Source organism: Numenius arquata, chromosome 3 (assembly GCF_964106895.1).
Source record: "Numenius arquata chromosome 3, bNumArq3.hap1.1, whole genome shotgun sequence".
Taxonomy (NCBI): domain Eukaryota; kingdom Metazoa; phylum Chordata; class Aves; order Charadriiformes; family Scolopacidae; genus Numenius; species Numenius arquata.
In genome coordinates, this window is record NC_133578.1 from 35,192,741 (window position 1) to 35,212,628 (window position 19,888).

General features: G+C 37.5%; 1 protein-coding gene across 7 annotated transcripts in view; it reads right to left on the reverse strand.

The window, feature by feature from the left end:
• PMS1 (PMS1 homolog 1, mismatch repair system component) overlaps nt 1-19,888 on the reverse strand; it is a 51,476-nt gene that overhangs the window by 18,821 nt on the left and 12,767 nt on the right. For 4 of the 7 annotated variants that reach the window (XM_074146061.1, XM_074146059.1, XM_074146064.1 and 1 more), the window contains 4 exons: nt 9,957-10,073; nt 6,067-6,189; nt 3,947-4,090; nt 1,704-2,599 (listed from right to left, as the gene is read on the reverse strand). In XM_074146061.1, coding sequence (XP_074002162.1) covers nt 1,704-2,599; nt 3,947-4,090; nt 6,067-6,189; nt 9,957-10,073 — 1,280 coding nt within the window. The remainder of the gene's footprint in view (nt 1-1,703; nt 2,600-3,946; nt 4,091-6,066; nt 6,190-9,956; nt 10,074-19,888) is intronic. The other 3 variants (XM_074146062.1, XM_074146065.1, XM_074146060.1) reach the window with 2 other exon arrangements.

Here is a 19,888-nt window from a genome sequence, read left to right on the forward strand (position 1 = left end):
TCCTGAACTAATACAAAGCTAATCTGTAGGCACACTCTTAAACATAACAGTTGTACCAGGAAAGCAACCATGAAATCTCAAAAGCTAAAGCAGAGCAAATTAAAATTTTCTGAAACAGCTGGCAGAACCTTTTGTTTCATTTCATTAAAAGCATGACTATAATTGGAGTAGATTTCTACTATTACATTAATATTTCTGCTAATGCAGAGATGGACAAACCACCCTCTCACATGTACGGCTGCTCAGTGAACTTTAAATTAGGTGAATGAGAAGCTAGACAGAAAGGTTCTACTAAACTCTGAGATAGCTGGTATTCAGAACAATGCACATATTTTCAAACAAATTCAAAGAGTTGAGAAAAAACCAGATGTAAAACCAGTAATTCAACAGGTATAGCTTCTCTTTCTTACCATTCTCCTAATCGAATCTCTCATAAGTGTTAAAATTACACTGTTTTGGCTAATATAATTTCCTTTTCAGTGGGCGTTATTAATTCCCTCTCCTTGCTTCCATAACATGAAGAAAATACATTTTCACAACACTTCCAATGAGTTTGTTCTTCAGAACCAAAATTTACCCAAAATTTAATTTCCCAAACTTTCTGCTACAAATCACAATATGCATTCAAATCATTACATGTAAAACTACTGAAGAACTACTTCTATCTTCCTCATTTGTGTGATGCCCTACAGTGTTTTTACATTTTATAAAACTACAAATGAAATGTGGAAGGTTTGGTGTTTTGGGTGGGTTTTTTTTTTTTTTGAACTGTCTTAGAATGTCTCAAAATCTGTTATTCTAATTCATCTTTTACTGTAAGTTCCACCTAAAGGACAATATATACCTAATATTTTAACTAATCCAATCCCTGACACAAGTTAGGCTAAAATATTTCCCTTGCTTGCAGATGAATTTTCAAAAATTCAGTGGCAATTCATTTTAGGAAAATATGGAATTTAGCTATTCAGACTGTAATCTAAGAAAAGATTTGGTTTTGACTGAAACAGATTAAAATTCAAACTGTACTATAGTCTCTGAACCAGCACTGGAATAGCTGTTTAGGGGAAAAAGAAATTCCTAGCGTCATTTGATTGGGTTTTATAAATACAATTCTGAGGTAGCCTGGGTTGCGGTACATACTAAATTTAGAGGAAAGGAGTTTACCAAATGTTGGAGTACTACAGATCCTGAAAAGAATTCTCACTTTGTGGCAATAAAAAAGAACTCTTGGTTGGAAAAAGCTCTGGAGGAACTACATGGTGCCTCATCCGTGACCATGCTGGTTTTCATTCACAGTGCGTCAGGAGTGCCAATATACAGGCAGCCCTTAGAAAACAAAAGTTTGTACAATTCAAATGGTACATTTTCTTGCCTGTTACCTCTAAATAACAATTCAGCAAAACTGTCCCTACCTAACCGCTGCATGGCACAGTGGCAAAATAACTCAAATCAGCAGTGCACGTGACAACTTACAATATTGATGCTGCTCCTTTTAAATGAATGGATGAAATTTTTTTATCCCAAGTACATTTATAGCTTTGACCAGATCAAGAAATACTGATCAACGCTGATCCTGAAAAGCCACAATTCCTTTTCTGTTCTATTTTTTCATAAATAACTGGGAAGTTACAATTCTTGTAATACACTATTATTGACTCATTGGTAACTACCTGATTTAAAAGCAAGACAGTCTGAAAACTTACTTCTTTTTTTCCTCTTCATTCAAATTCTTCCACTGCTCTTCAATTTTTAGCAGGATGTCCTCCATGCTGGTCTTTGGATTATCAGTTATCAATTTTGGACGACATTCTTGAGTGAAAAATCCGATTGCAGACTTTGGTTTCCTGATTATTCTACTACTAATTAAGTCATAAGCTGTCACGTGTCCAAATTTATCACTTATCACATTTCTTTTCTTTACGCTTTGATTTGAGATTTGTGGATCGTTGCTTTGTTCACCAGTACATTTATTTTGCTTATTAATTGCTCCTCCAACTTCAGGAATCAAAATCTTAACAGGTTCCAGGTTTTCTCCTAGATGGCTTTTAAATCCACTTCCCATACTCCAATTATCAGCAGAGATTTCAGGGACGTCCTTAGGGACTAAGACTTCCTCATTTTTTTCTGTTTCGTCAACATTATCAGAACTCAAAAGATGCTCATCAGCTTTTTTAGACAGGGGGTCCACGGGAACACTGTTACTTTGAATATCAGTCATATTTTGTCCATTCTGTTCCTCCTCATGCAATAAATTTAATGAACTGTCTGGAAAGGCATCACTCTTAGAAACCTCTTTTTTGTCCAGGCAACTATGTGCATTATCACCACAAAATGTCTGATGATTTAAGCAGATCTGTGTGTTTTTTCCTGCTTGACAGTTTTGCACATCACTGCTGAATGAAAGGAATGAAGTACGAGCATGTAGATCATCGTTTCCAGATGGTCCCGTTTCATTAACGACCACATCTGTTTGTTCTGTTCTATAAACAAACATGTCTTCTGAGGTAACATCTGTTTTATTACTTTCACCGGGGACTGTAGCAGGTAGCGGCCCATACAGTGATTTCAACACATTTTCAATAGCAAGTAAGACAGATTCCTAGGAAAAGAAAAAAAACAAAACAAAACACACCACCACACACCAAAATCAGAAAAGTCACACACAAAAGCACACCTGAAAATGTAACTGACAGATATAGAACCATAAACAAAGTGATCTTATTCAGAATATTTTTCAGACAAATTTGGACAGATTATTGCATTTCACTTCTTCACACATGCTCTAAAAGACTTTGAACCGGACACCTTTAGCCACAAATATTTTGTGATAAGTTTTCTGCTTCTCTGGTTTACTCTGATACCACAAAACCGATTAACTGCTTTCTTTGTAACAGGGTACTGACTGCTTAAACCAGGTAAAGCTATTCCCACCTAATAGGGAGTTAGAAGCATATAGTCAAGACAGATGCACCAACAACATCCCGTTTCATGTAAGTGTGTTTGTGTGGGTGTTTTTATGGTGTATGCTTCCAAGACAGCTTTGCCCTAAATGATGAAAATGAAAAAGAAAAAAAACCCACACAAAATTAAATAAAAAATAAAAAAACCAACCCCTTGTCTAATGCCAAATGGAAGTTTAAAGATAGATCAAATGTGAGAACACTGTGTTAATTTTCATATAAGTGACACAACAGGCAGTACATTTAAAAGATTAACATCAACAAATACAAAACCTTTTAGTGAGTAAGAGGATTAACATACTCATGTGACTACCTACACTCACTCTGAATAACCACCTTACCTATGTAGCCTTCTTAATTTCTGTGGCACTTTTTCAGATGAAGCACTAATACATGAAATTGAGTTTATGGAAATTTATCACTAGACAGCCTCTAAAACACGGGCATATACGGTCTAAATTTCAGGTCTTGATAGTATGAACAGGATTATCCCAAAACTTAAGTGACAAGTAACAATAATCTATACACATAATGGCAAAATATTGCTTTGACCAGAAATCAACTTCCCCCCTCCCCCATCCCCACCTTAAAGTACATGGCATTTAAAAACTGATTACTTAGTGTAATTATGAAGTTAAGAATGAGATTTATGTAGGGTCACACATCATAATTCTCTTTAGCTTTTCTCACTATAAAGCCATCTGAAAAAATTGTGATGCACACATATATCTGACAGCATAAAAATGATCTTTGAAATCAACTAGGTAATTAATTTTGAATAATCCTCCACTTAGTCTGTTCAAGACACTTCAAACAAAACAGTCCTAAGATAAAGGCAAGGCATCATGTAACTTGAAAAAAAAATTAAAAAAAAAATAATCAGTGGCACTGTTTACCTTCAAACATCTCAGTAGTCCCAGAAGCCCTTATTATGCTTACATAAGTAAAAGGCTGACATGTCAAAACCAGATTAAAACCTTAGTTACCTTATAATGTAGTAAAACTTGAGTTTTATCAGGTGTTAAATTCACATCCACAGCAGAGGCAGGTACAGTAATATTCAAAAAGAAAACAGGATATAAACGAGAACAGTCCTTGTGCATCGCCAGACTGTAGTACTGTCGAATTAACTATAAATTGATTTAATAAAGAGATGTCAGTAAAGAAAATAAAAAAGACACAAAAGAACAGAAATGAGAACACTGACATTTGACATTACAAAAGCATAGCTGGTTTGTCAGTTGTTTTTTTTTTTTTTTTTTTAAGTTAAAAGAATGCTAAAAAGGTCCTTGTGTGTCTACATGTATGCCAGAATAATCACCAAAAGGGCAGTTATTGACGGTCTCCATGTCTTCACAGCTAAATAAAAAAACCAACCCACAAAACCAAAAAAGGAACCAATTCCAAGACACTAATGGTAGCAACTTTCACCTTCTGAATGAATGTACTGATCACACTTGGAAGAAAAGATATTAAATGCCCAAACTGGACTGCATCAATCAACACAAATACTATTACATGGCTGTCTCTTTCTGCCAAACTAAAGTCTGTTTGAGAAAGCAGCGTCACCGACCTACCCTTTTTCCAGAACAGGACTAATTTTTTCCATATATTAACCCAATTACAAATTTGCAGCTCGTCTCAAACTCTGCTTGCCCTTACTATTTTCTCTATAATTCTCCCAAAAACTCCTCCAAAAGACTACAAAATTATTTAGTTGTTTCAGATTCGGGTCTTGTTACCTAGAAGGATCAAATAAAGATCCTTGCATTTCCCTCTATTATCTCTCTAGGGATCCTTCAACAGACATACGTACTAGAGAAAAGAATATGCTAACAAGACAAAAAAAAATTGAAAGTCTAAAAAATAAAGAGCCCCTGCAGATGAAATTTTAATTTTTGAATTAATTTTTAATTTTTTAAATATTGTTTAAATAACTTCAAACTTGTTTAAATATTTTCAAGTTGTTTTAACCTTTATATTCCCACAGTCTGGCCTCAGCTGGCGCTGAACTGTAGCAATAAGGGGTCCACCAGCACTTCTTCCCTATACCTTTTGTGGAGATAAAAGTGATCTATAGCTTGTTTTCCATACCCATCAAAATGTATTCTTATAGATGTATTGTTAACCTCACCTGGTCAAAAAAAAAAAAAAAATTTAAAAAAGTGGTGAAATAAAAAAAAAAAAAAAGGCAGTGGAAGACTATCCCTTGCACTACTTCAAGAAAAGCCCTAAATGAAGGGCAAGGTATTTTTACTTTGTATGATAGTACTGTGAACCCCACCTTGAATCTAGGCCTCTGTGCTCTGGTTAAAAAGCTGTCTCTGTCAAGGGATTCAAGCTGAGTTTTGAAGTCCTGGAAGAACCCAGCATATCAAATGCTCCATGTCACTTAAGGTACCAACACAAGTTCATGATTTACACCTACAAAGCTTTTCTTGCCAACTGAAAACTACTTCATTGTCTCCACTTTAAAACCTACACGTACACTGTGGCTTGAACATGATTTTCATTTCTGGGGAGGGCAAGGATTAGGACAGCAAGGCTGCTCCAAGCGAGGTGCTGCAAGGTTCAGTAGTGTGAGAAACCCAAGAGTATCAAATTCTGCCTACACAATGCCTAGCTGTAGCCAATGCTGCTGCACTATCACTTTCATTTTTATCCAATGCATACACAAATTCAAAGGGAAAGTGTAAGTATTTGCTTGATAAGCCCACAGCAAGAAGTGGACAAAAATCAAACCTTTACTTTCAGAAGAATTCTCTTACAAGAAACCACATAAAGTTCCCTCATGGAAAACTGCAGGCTAATACAAAGAAAGAATCCACTATTCTGGTCTCTCCCATAGAGTATCTGAAATTACATTTTTTTAAACAGCCATAAACATAACCTCCAGCTCTGTGGTCATAAACGACTGCAGCAAACGCAACTGAACTGAGGCACCAGCAGCATCAGACTGTGGAAGACATTTCTGTTGCAAATGCTAGTATCTTCACCTGTAATACTACAGTTATTTTAGGTGGGAAAGGCTGTAGGTTGCATAGGTCTATCTATCCTCAAAGAAGTCACATTTCAATTCCTTGAATAAAAAACTAGGCGAGGTTACCTTCAGTATTTCCTTCTGATGAACTGGACGATTATTTATAAAAACAAAACTCCTTTCTGAACTTGAAAGGCTTGTCAAAGAACTGTCTGACTCAGCTTTTGGGAGAAATCCAGAAAGATTTATCTGCAATGATAAAACAAATACAGTACAAAAGTCTTTTTAAAAGAACCCTAAAAAGTCTTCTTTAGAGGCGAGATATTAAAAGGAAAGTGTACAGGAGTACAGGTCATTCAAACACAGCACGCACTGCTTCTTGAAAGTTATGAATTAAAATATAAAAGTACTTAAAGAAAAAAAAAAAGAAAAGAGGTTGAGAAGGATGGGTTTGTATCTATTTTCCTTGATTAATTAATTGAGAAATTTCCCATTTGGACTGTCAGTTGTGCCTGGCTGCTGTCTGCAGCTGAGGGCTGCAGAGAACACCAGCCAGCTTTAGGCTTGCTGACTGTATGGTTGCCAACTTAACCCCTGTACAAGCCAAAGGCATGCACTGCTGCCCAACCTGGTGAAGGCAGTAGCGAATTTCCCCTACAGGAAAAGCCCAAAACACACAATCTCTCTTTTCTACACACAGGGCACCTTAAATAGCCTGTCATGGGGCATTTATTCAGGGCACCTAAATTTACCTACGCCACCTGTATCCAAATCATCTGACTCAAGAGTGCTGAGCACCCACGATTCACAGACCGCAGCAGAACCTGTGAGCACACAGCACTGCCAAAGAGCCTCAGAAAAATCACACGATTCAAGTACCTAACATTAACTCCAAGTTTTAAGATTTTTCTGTTGTCTCAGTTTTTAGCTTTTTTTTTATTTAGGTCAAAACGAGGCCGATGACTTACGCTGCCTGTCCCATCACCCCCCCTCTCCCCCACCAAGCAACTTTGACACTGCTGGATTGATTTCAATTCAATCTGGTGAAGAAGCAGAAATCCCAAAGATATTACATTTCCACAATTTCTGTCATAACTGACAGCTGTTTGGAGAGGAGAGCCTCAAGACAATGACCTTCCTGAGGAAAAGGCAATTGTAACTTTTCAAAAGATAAGATCCATCAGCATGTAAGCACTGACATGCCGACCAGCCCACGTACTGCCCCAGATATCGCCCCACTGCCACTTGCCCAAACTAATAGGTGAAGGCACACTGAGGCATCATGAGGATGGAGATTTTGGAGATAGGGGAAAGTCTGGAGAATGTTCGGGTAGCAGGGTGGATCACAGAGCACAGACATCAGACCTCATTAGCTTTGCTTTTGGCAGAACCACTCGTATTTACTAAAATCCAAATTATCATGCATTTGAAACGGAATTTAAAATCCCTGGGATTTGGCCTATCCTTCCCATTCATCTACGTCACACCAGCTATCTGCTCATGTGCTCCCTTATTCCCTCTTGACCTTGTAATAGGCATTCTGTGCTAAAGCTGGAGTGTTCTGGTCAGCAACGTCGCACATAACCAAACACCACTGGTCAAGTTAAAGAGGTGTCAAATATCTGTTGGATGATTATCAGAAAACAACATGCAGCACTTCTAGATTTTTATTCTGCAACTTTAGCACATCCTCCCTGAATGTTCCTCCTCTAGGCTTTAAGCTCCTTTTCTAATTCCCAAATAGTTGTACAAGTCTTTCACTTCAAACAGTATTTTTATATACTGACAGCATTAAAGCAAAACTGAAAGTCTCTAAATAATTCATTTAAGGACTTGCCAGATTTAGAAATGGCTGACTGCTGTTACTATTTAAAGCCACGTAGAATATCAGTATGCTCATTAAAACTTAGCAACAATTTCTAAAATTAGTCTTAATTATTAGAATTATCGTATAACAAAAGTATATGAATTTTAAAGGTAAAATTACAGAGACTGGAAAATATTACTGAATTTTTGCTTTTAAATTAGATCAACTGTTTTCAAAGTTAATACTTTAATGAAATTACCTTATAAACATATTAAAACATATCTGTGTTGAGTGGACAGTAGAACGTATTTCTTAAGTACTTATCCTTTTCCCAGTGGCATGTGAATCTGCTAAACTTAACCACAGAAAAAGAAGAGACTAAGAAAATTGTGTGTGAAAGTTTTCAGCCAAAATAGATCCATCCATTCACAAGACTGGGAACGTGAAAAGCATAGATGCTCTTTTGTAGACCTAAAAAGTTGTGTCGATTCCTCATTTTCTGAGTTTTCTTTTTATCTTACAAATAGCTCCTGAGTTTCAATGCTTTGGTGACCGCTTGAAATCTGTTCTTTCTTTCATTCAGTGCTCATAATGGAGAAGTTTTTCAAGAAGGACAGTGTTTAAAACCCCTGGATCCCTTGTTACAGAAGTTTTAACTCTGCAGTTAGTAAAGTACAGCTTACAGAAAATTGTTTAGAGCAACGTTATTTTGTCTTCAGAACAGTCTTTGCAGCAGAGGAGTGTGAAGCCACATAATGAACAAGTAGGAAAGGAAAAGAAGAGCTGCCCTCTGGTCTGTGTACTGAATGAGGCAGGCACCTAACGGGAAGGAGAAAAGTGGCATTTGCTTTGTCATTAAATACCTATCCCAATATCTGCACACAGGGAGAAAGAAAGGGATACACAGGCAACCTTAATTCTGTCATTTCGTAGGTGTGTGGCTGCTCCATTTGGAAGTGTCCATGGTTTCTGTATGCAGATTTGTCTGTGAGCAATATGCATAGATCATTATACACCTATAAATGATGCACGCGGTATTTTACACACTATTTAGAGAGAGAGAGAGAGAGATGGAATGTTCCCCAACTTCTATTCAAGGAATATGGATGTCTCATGATATAGCAGAGAGGTAACGTGAGACCCTGAGTGCCTCCTTCAAGCTAGTCCCTTATAAATGCCCCCATGTCTTCCCTTTGGAGACCTCTGCACTTGCCCTGTGGGGCACATCCAGACTCATTCACGTAAGAACAACTCTGGATGTTCTGTTCAGACATAAGCAACTAAAAGTCTGTGAACTACAAGAAGCAACTTTGCTTTCCCGCCACCCCCCTCATTCCCCTGTATATGTATACTACAAGTACTCTGACAAACTCAAGATTTAAGTCTGAATAATGATATTAAACTCTAATACATATGTATATCCAGACTTTAATAAAATCTGAATAATGCTATTAAACACAACTGACCATGCTGCAGTCAGCATGGTAAGTTGATTAATAGCCACTGTGACTTTACAGATGGTGATTCATCTCACCTATGTAACTGGTCAAGATTGATTACTAAAAGATATAGGAAAACGCAACTTTGAAGGATCAGCAGTAGCAAGACTCCCTTTTATAAGACTGTCTCCAACAAAAATGGAAACATAAAAAAAAGTTTTCTGAATATATTACATAATTTCAACAGGTCCAAAGAAAGCCAAGTGCACTAATTTTTTTGAAAACTAACTAGCACTTCCTTGAAATATATGTTTAGCGGAAATTTTGCATAACTTGCCTTCTAAGCATGTGCTTCTTTTGCTGCTCAGGTGCCCCTCACTGAAATTGAGGGGATGTGCAAGGCTAAGAGGCCACGAGGATGAGAACGATATAAATGCTTAGATATTAATCAGAGTACAACCTGCCTGTGGGCCAGGAATCCCAACTTAGACAGCTCTGAGCAATCAGCAATTCTGCATTTGTCATCACAACTGTTTTTACTGCCATTTGATCGGTGCCACATGAGTCCTGACTAGATGATTCTTGGAGTGGATTTTCAATCACCAAACCAATTAATTTTACAGAGTAGACAGTAATAGAATCAATTGCATTAACCGGATGTCAACCTGGAGATAACATTCTCTTTTTCAAAGTCTCCTTTTTGAATATTGATTTAGCTCTCTTTGTTGACAGGCTTTAAGTGGATTTGGGAGAAGGAAGTTTAAACTCACCTCAGGATCTTCACAGCAGTGTTGAAAAGGTACCATACTGCCCATAACGGCTGTTCCCAGAACTGACATACAGGCCATTTTGTGATCTGACACCCTGGTCTTCTGCCAAATAACTGCCTGAAACAAATGGCACAGAGTCAAATTTTTGACATTATATTTGTTGAACTCAAGTCATGTCTATGAACATGTATATGCAACTGCACACATACTGTATATGTAACATTCTGTTCTTTGACCCTCTTACATTCACAACTTTCAGTGTTAACACTCATGATATGGTACTTTTTGGCATGTCTTCTCATATTGTATTACTTATTTAGACTCGTAGAGATCAGAAAATTAAGCAAAGCTTGTATCTATATGGATGTTACGTAGCTAATATGGACTTCCGCACCTGAAACAATTGTTAGAAACGAATCAATAAAAATACTACTTCTCTTAGATATATAGCAGTAGGTTTTGTGCTTTTACAGAGCATATAATTTGAGGGTTTATGACGTATCTCTGGCACAGTGGTCAACATTTGAAGGTGGGCACTACAATGCTTATGGCACTTATACTCAAGAGATAGGCCATTTTGGTAGAAATCAGGCTATCAGATGTCCATTCACAGCTCTCATCTGGATATTCTAGGTCTATGACAAGCCTACTATTTAGAAAGAAAAGCAGCTTCTAAGGAAGTATTTATAAAGAAAGCACTTGTTTGTCTAACAAAAAATTTGTAATAGAAGGATAAAATGATACCTGCTCTATTAGCTACATACCTTGCAATACTATTGCAAAGATTTCATAAACACAGTAAGGCAGTATGAAAGGCAACTTGCATCAGAAGTTACCTGTCAAGTCCACTTACATATACAGAAAGCATTAGAAAGTTTGCAAGGTGAAATTTTGTCTCTCACTGAGGAGTCCTATACTAAACAGCCACAAATTTAACTTTGAATCTGCTGTCCTTTATTGCTGTGTATCAACAACAAAAAAATTTTGCTTAGTTGGGTTTCTGCTTCTAGGCAACTGGGACTGCTAGATTCAGATCCACTTTATATCTATTTCTGTCACTGTTAGCTGACTGAGCGTATTTCAACGTGCAACATTCAAACACGAAAGAAAAAAGATGCAACAAATTGCACTTTAAATCTGACATTATGGTGCCGTTTAAGATTGATGTTTTAAATAGGTGCTAAGTGTCCTAATAAATTAAAAATGAGTTCACAGTATTCTGGTACAGGATGTTATGTGAAAGCATGGTGTGCGAGCAAAGCATACACATGCATCCATCTCAAGAAATGCAATACATACCCTTAAAATTCCACCTGTCCAGTGGGATATTTGCTGGCCTTGAGGGGTAAATTCCATGGAAGAACACAGTGCTCCTGTAAAATGAGCCTTCCCTTTCTACAGGACAGGTGGAATTGTAAAGCTTTGAGACTGTTGAGCCTAAAACTATTCCCCAAATCTTTAATTTTCCATTTCCACGTACACTCTGCAGCATTTGTGATGTGGGGCTTTTCAGCCCTGCTGGAATCTAACTCACCTCCTGTACACCAGCCTGACAGCCCTTTGCACATGCTGGATTACAGCTCAGTCATCCTACAGCAAGCATGAACCGCTCTAATATGAAGGACAATTTACATCAGGGAGGGCAGGGAATACAAAAAGGAGGGAAGGAGAAACGAGCAAACAGAGCCACAGGCTGGGTGTCCACAGCTCTGGCAGGGAGAGTTCCCACCATGCTTTGGCAGCAGGCAGCAGCAAAGGACAGCCCAGGGCTGCCTTCTCCTCTACACCTGCTGTAAATCTCCTCAAAGACATTTTGGAGTGATGAAAGAATTTGTCCTCTTCTTTAGAGCTCCTCTTATAAAACATATCCTGTACTGCTTCTATTTTAAAATTGATTACTTAAAATGGAAACACAAAGTGCCAAGCCATTTTTTTCTTTACTGGATATATTTTAAATTAAATGCATGTGACCAAACTGAGAAAGACACTTGTTACATGACTAATACAAACATCATGCTGTTTATTTTAGGTTATACTAGTGTGATGCCACAGGTACAGATATAAATCTTAGTTGCTGATTAATGCAAGGTTATTACACTGCTTGACCTGCTGGATGGCTGATACTCAGAACTGTGAAAAGATCGCTTCAGTAAGGTCGTTTTAAGAAAGCTGTGGAACACGAGAACTTAAGTTCAAACCTGCTAAAACCAGATACTGTTAATATGTTCAGGGAGTATTTTTTAACTAGTCGTATATTTATGGGATATTAATACTCAGAACTACAAACAAAATTTTAGGAACTAGTTACCGATACAGGTAAAAATACACCCTGTAAATAAAAAAAGCCTATATATTAAAGAGGCGAGGCAACTCCTAAATTTCTATACTATATAAACACAGAATAGATTGTCTGTTCATTTTTAGCCCTGACTGCACATTATAAAGCAGTAATACAGGAATAGCTGGTCATTTAAAGAAAATTATTTTTCTAGACTTTCCAGATGTATCAACAGGCATTAAAAAATCCATTAAGAAACAATGCCTGTTCCATTTCATTTATTTTAGAAAGTACCTGTTTCCATGAGGTTCTGCAATACCCTATTTTTTTAACCTTGATTATACCCTTTACTTTAGCTAAAAATACACACCCACACACATCCCCCATATTTTTTTTCTAGGTCATATAAAGCGGGTGTCCAGGATGAGCCAAGGATGAATCTGACTCTAGTCAGTATGATGACACTGCAGAAACAGCCCACTCAAAGATATATTATTACATATGGCCCATCTTAGGTTTTGCTAGAGCTAGCCAAATATATCCCACCTCCCTCCTTGTTTCATTGAAGGGGATTACATGATCTAGATCTTACAAAATGTCATAACGCATATAAAATCTATTGCACATATACAGAAGTACGTGTGTGTGTGTGCCTCTGTGTATGTATTTCTCCACCCCCATCCAGCCCTAGGACATATGCATATGCATACTTTTGTGGAGGATGACAACATACATGCACACATGGAACAGGCATTTCTCTTATTTCAGGATCCATAAACATAGCCCAGAAGGATTCCTTGAAAAATGTGAGAAGAGTCGAGAAAAAGTATACAACCTCTTCCCACTGGGGTCCCTTGTATATGGCACTAAGGAGAATAAGAGCTGCTCACTATTTGTCTCCTCAAAGACACCAAGGAAAAAATGCACCCACTTCTTCTCATCCCTAACTATTCTTTATATTTTAGAACTTCTACCAGCAGCCACAATTATTTGCAATCACAAACAAAAGAAAAATCTTAATTAGAGCTGGGGACTGGATGCTGTTGCTGACCATGGTTACTTGAGCGCAACTGTGATGGCGCAAGTTAAACAGATTCATCCTCCTTATCTTATTACTATGTAATGGCAGTAACCTAATGAAGTGGACTTTTACTACCCAGAAACCATCTATTTTCTTTATTTGTTTTGTGAAAATCTTTGCGTTATTTATCCTGCAATAAAGTTTGAGGGCGTAAAAGTCTAGCAGAGCAAGCACTGTATATGAACTGTAGGTTGGTAATGTAACATGAGTTAGCTCTGTAAAAGAGAACTGTATTTCACAGTCTCTGTAATTTTGTTTTACATGCTTCAAAAATGCTGTTACCTTGGCATCTGTGTTCTCACTGCACGTAGGTAACTGATTGGGCCAGTATGTTCCTTAGCTTTCCTGACTTAAAAATGAAAAGTTTACTAGGCTCCACTGTAACTGAAAACAGTGCTACCTACTACTTAAGAGAGTATAAAAACAGGCACAAAGTCAGGCAGCATTATTCGAAGTTTGAAATGGAAGGGAAATAAAAAGACATCACCTTGTACCATGTGTATAACCTCTTGTTTATGATGCACAGACACCTAGCTGCAAGGGCTGGCACGTTCTCTGCAGTGGAAAAAAGCCTATCAGCGAAGATCAAGACGAGTCTTAACCACGTTCTTTAAAATCCCAGCCTTGAAAAGCGTTGATGTTGTTTATCAGCTCCACACCAGAATTGGTGTCTTGTTTTAAAACCACAGGTAAGTTATCTTACTAAAAGAGAGCTCTTGCATAATCTCCCCTTGAAAACAGAAATCACAGTAGTTTTGCAATTTAGCTTAAAGAAAAACAATGCAACTCTCTATATAATCATAACTATTTTCCTCATATATTTTATACTTGCCCCTGAGGAATCGCTTTTCCCATCCATTTCATAAGACATGGTGGGACAACTACCAGTGGAGGTATGCAATGGAGAAACTCAAGGCACCATTTTTCCCCTCATCAGATGCAGCTGACATACCTGTCTATCCCATGGGCATCAGACACGACAGCTACCAAGGGGATTTGTTGAAAGACAGTAATGTTCCACAGCACCGTTCATCCTACAAATGCCAACCTATTTCCTGCTTAGATTTCCCTTTTGTGATACGAGAGCACCCTCTCAATGAAGAGCCTTTCTTCAGCATCACACAGTAGAGAAATGCTTGGGTTTGGGAGCTGGGAAGTAAGTTAGGAGAGGAGCTAACAGATACCACAAAGAGCCAAGGACCTTCATCTGGTAACACGTTTTCAGAGCCTTTCAAGAATTACAAAGATTATAGAGCATTGTAAGTTTTTCGGCTGCTTTAACCACATATGTTCAGCTGTGGGTGTTTAGAGAAATTCCACTTCCATAGCAGAAGGAAAAAATAAATAAATAAAACCTCTCAAACAGTTAAACTACTGTCAAAACCCACAGTTTCTAATCCTAAACTGTCATTCAGAGGACGTACACCATCACAGTGAATTCCATTTAAATAAAGGGAGGTTTAAAAGCCTTTTGTGAAAATAGCAGTTAACAAAAATAAGATACCTAACTATGACAAAGTACATTGGTAAGGAAGAGGGAAAACTCCCAGGTGGCTTTAGAAACATCCTTTTTCTGCTAACCTTTTTTAAGCGTACGATGTAAGTGTGAAAGCCTTGCAAGAGCTAGAGGCACATCTCAGATGCCGCAACACACACTGCATATGTGAAACAGTAATTGTTTTGAGATTTCAGACATACACTGTGCTGTCATTTGAAAAAAGTGATGGATGAGAAACTGGAAACCCCAAGGAATTAGTAATAGGATATAAAGCATTTCACCTCTAGGTCACCAGTTCAAATTCAACCAGGTTGGTAGTGACCAAAAGTAGTTACCATCTGGCAGCTGTTCTCTGGCTGATGTAAATTGAGTTGAGGGTCTCAGTGCATTTCCTAGTGGACAGGTGTCCTCAGCACAAAACCCACCATAATTAACTCTCTGTTTGGCTTTCTCAGCAAAGCCACTGAACAACGAATGGAAGTAAAGACAGAGCTATATTCCAGGTCAGCATGAAAGCACGCTGGCTGCAAAGCACTGCAGATTCTTAATCATATTTCCTCTTTATATTTTAAGGCACGCAGATTAGGGAGGGACTTAATTTATCATCATTACATTAAGCGGAGTAGCCTTTCCAACTCAAGAAAGCGCTTACATGCTGCTATTTCTGCTCAAGGCAGATTTCTTTTCAACATGCAGCTACAGTAGAGTTTGGAAGCACAATGAAAGAATGCAAAGTATAATTCCATTGTTAAAAATGGTCAATTTACCCTAACACACTTACTCTGTCTCAAAAAGCCCACACTTATTACAGAGGACTCAGACAAAGAAAACAAACTAGTTTTGAACTACTGGATACAGACTGTAGGTTGAGATTGTCCAACTTTGGAACTAAGAGGAGACTTACTGTGAAGAAGAAAAAAAAAAAAAAAAAAAAAAAAAAAGATTGCATCCCTTACGTCAACACCAACCACAACAGGCATCTGGGGAAGAATACCACCTAGTTATAATAGCAGCTTTAAAATGGACCTCTTGCATCCAGAAGTTCTGAACCATGCCTCTCAAGAAACAAACAAGACCTAGTTCTAGGCAGAACTATGTGTGACCAAGGCTTCAAAACATTATACATGAAAAACACTGAGGGAAAAAAAATAAAAAATATTCCCTATGCAGATTTTCCCTCAACAAGAACTGGAAAATTTATTGAGTCTACTTGTGGCCCACCTGTGCCTTGCACAAGACACAGACCAGTTGTTTATGGTATGACCTGCTGATAGGCACCATCTAAACCACCTGTTGCCGTAATTTGTTCAGCCCTATTACATCTGAAATTGTTAAAACAGGTATAGTTTTTGGGTGTCCTCTCTCCTTTTGGCTTTTGTGGAATAAAGGCAACTAGAACAGAATTAAAGTATTCTGTATCATCAGCCTTTCAACACACAAAAGCATTACTTTAACATTAGTGGCTTGTAAGGCTGAGTCGAGGGCTACTGGTGTTAAACAGCAAAGAGTGCAAAAACTGTTGTTCCAGGGAAGAGTCCTCACCTCGGGTAAAATACAGCCAGAGCTCATAGGTGGCTAGAACATGGCATTTCAGGCAGAAGAGTCAGACACAGTTTAAGCGGTAGCTGACTCTGGAATGTTCTTAGTATGCCTTCAGATAATGTTAACTTTAAATAAACTTGCTGAATACTCATGTAAATTATTTCCATTTGGCTGTCTCATTATTCAATATGCTTTCAAGGAACATGGTGATGAAAGAAGAAAAATACCTCTTTCTAACATAACCATACTGGCAAGAGGATCAACATTATCAGTATTCAAAGAATGTCTTGGCAGGATAAACCTTTATAAAAAGAAGGAGCACTAGCTAATCCAAGTTGTCAAAATAGCAATAGTACTTCAAGGGTTGATCTGCAAAGTGATTCATTATTTATTGCTAATGCAAACAAAACATTGTGAGCAGAAAGAGCAATTGAGTATTTCCTATCTCGGAAATTCACTGAAGGAGAGCACATGATAAATGAACCCTAGAATGACTGATAAAAGGATATCTATTTTCTTTACTTAAAAAACAACCCAAAGGCAGGAAAAGCATTGTGGTTCTTCACAGAAAAGAAATCAGACACTTAAAGGTAATACCTTCATCTGAACTAACACAGACGTGAGATGTGGCACAGTGGCAAGAAAAGTTTCTGGAAATATCATTCAGAAGCACAAGATATACACCATTAAAAAAAAAACCACGGTGGAAATAAAATATGCAATGTATTGTGTATCCTAAAAACATATATACATTCAACAGGTCAGTAAGTTGCCTGATGTTCCAAAATAAGTTTCTGCGAGAACCAACTAGACAACCGTTTTCAGATGCTTAACCTCAGACACTTTTATGAAAGTTTCAGCCTCATTATATTCTTCCTCAGTAAAGCCAGGACTATGCTTTCTTCCATGCTCCTTTCATTTCTCATAAAATGCAGGATTTTAAAGAATGTACCTCTTTAAAATAAATGTACTGGTTGTGTCACTTATTTTCAAGATTTTTTTGAAACACGCTGTATTGCTCTACCCTTTCTACTCTTTCGACCCATCTTTCTTCATCTCCTTCTGTAATACCTCATCTCCGCTACCTTCTTGCTCTTTTAAGCCTCGGAACATGATCTTACTCCTGACGCGTATCTTCTTCCATTGCAGCAGAAATTATTGGCTCAGTCTCAAGAATCTGGGATTCTAGGAACTCCTCTGAATAATAGCACATACAATTTTTTGAAACTAATATATAATCTCTGAGCTTCATGAAAAATAAAGCTATTCTAAGAAGTTTATTATTTCTCTTAGTACATTTCAAACAGAAACACAACAGCCACCACAAAACCAAAAAATTTAAAAAAATTATCACAGACAACCCTACTATTCTAGCACAGACATACTGTAGTATCACTATAGTAAAAACACATTCCGATCTGAATTAATAATTTTAATGGCAATAATATTTAGCATCTGAAGGAAAAAACTAATGAATATTCATGTTTTGTGATATTATGGTAAAACAGAGGCACGTAGACCTGTTGAAAGTCGTTATGCATCGGAATTTCAGAATTTAAAGTTTCTTAAAAGGTATGATGCAACATGTAATTTTTATTTTACCAGGAATGACGACAGCAGTAGACACACAGGAATCTGCATTCAAAGTTTTTTATAACATTTTCAGACTATTTTAACACATGCACAGAGACAGACTACACTTACTGTACAAGTTCTTCAGCCTTTGATTTTCCCAGCACAGCAATAGCTACTGAGTGACCTCTTGTGTTGAAACATGTCTGAGCAGTTCCCTTTTTCCTCTTTTGCTAAATAAATTAAATGAACATAAGGCTGGCAGTGCAAAATGAAGATACCATCTCCGTCATTACAATCAATCTATATTGCCTTCAGACACCATTTGTACTGATTTTATCTACTGAAATTGAGCATTAAGAAATTTACCTCTGAAGCTAATATGATAGGTAGTCAAAACAAATGAGCAATGGCTACTATCATGCCGCCCTCCACACCATTTTTGCAGTGATCAACTTCTTGCACATTATTGCCATTGTATTAAAACAAGCATACAAAAAAAATGAAAAACAAGATATGTAATAGTCTAATCAAAGGGGACAAAACCAAAATACCATAAAAAAATAGTTTGCAATACGTCAGCAGCAATCTCACTGCTGCTCCCCTTCTCCTCATTCCTCTTTTCCCCCAAAATCACTGCTGTCTTAACTCAGGAGTCACATTCCCATGCCTCTCTGCCAGCACCCAGAAGCATCAACAGGAGTTTCCAAACAGACTAGAAAGGCTTAACACAAACTCTGTAAGCAATCATGCAATAGGTATCTAGTTCAGAAAGGTCAACTGAGCAATCATCTTCCACAATAACATTTCCCAACACAGTATATCAAACTTAAGATCTGTAACAGAAGATAACAAGCTACAGTTTCCACAGAAGGTACTGGCAATGAACTGTACTAAGTCCTTGCAAGAGCCAAGGATGATAAATAAAAGCTGCAGCTTAACCACAAAAAATTATGCCACATCCATCAGAGAAGGCAAAACCAAACCACCAATAAAAGATTAAATTAGTTTTATTAACCAATATTTAAGACCAATACTGTGAAAGCACTGTTAGATATGTTAGGGAGCTTAACACAAACAAAGAAGTACACAACCCCAAGATCTCTGGTTTCAAACTTTCTGTAGTCCCAATGAAATAAGACTTAAAGTAGCAATGGTCATTCAGCTTTGGAACACTTATTTTAGCCACAAGGCAGGCTTTTGTTTGCCACAAGATCTACACTTTGATATTTAGAAATAAATACATAATCAGAGCATGTTATACAACTCCAGAAAAGGATGGGCAATCTGTTGTCTTTTCAAGACAGCACAGAGTCATTCATCATTCCCCCTGAAAGGGAACTGAAGTGTGAATGTTTGGTTCATAGAGTAACTGATCAAAATTGCCCAATGAACAGACCAAATAGCAAGATCAACAAACAAAAGTATTTTCTAGCAGAAAAAGAATTGCTAAGGGATCTGGCCACGAGATGTCACTCTCTACTTTGTGGCAGCTTGGAAATTCTTTAGCATAGCTTTCCTCTCAGAGGTGCCAAAACCAGGAGCAGAGTCAATAAAATTAGCTGTGTTAAATTGGGGTCAGGTAAAGGATAACTGCTCAATGTCTCATTTCTGTAGCTATGTTGTAAAATTCCTGTTCAGTACGCTCTGAAGCCAAAGCAGCCTCCAAGCAGCCTCTGAATTGTTCCCCCAAGACTAAACAAAGAACAACTAGCTCAACTGAAGCCTGTTATAACATACGTTGCTCTTACTTACACCAATGTAGCAAAGTGGCTTGAATTTTTTAGCTTTTTTAAATATGTACATCATAATGTATTGAGCTCTTATGGCTCAGCATACAGGAAGCTACCTGTACATACTATAGCATCTATCCAGACAAACATTTGAACCAAGTAAGTTTTGAGAGTTTTTTCAGTTGGCTTAGGTTAACACTTGATCAGGCCCTTGTAGCCCAGTCAGGT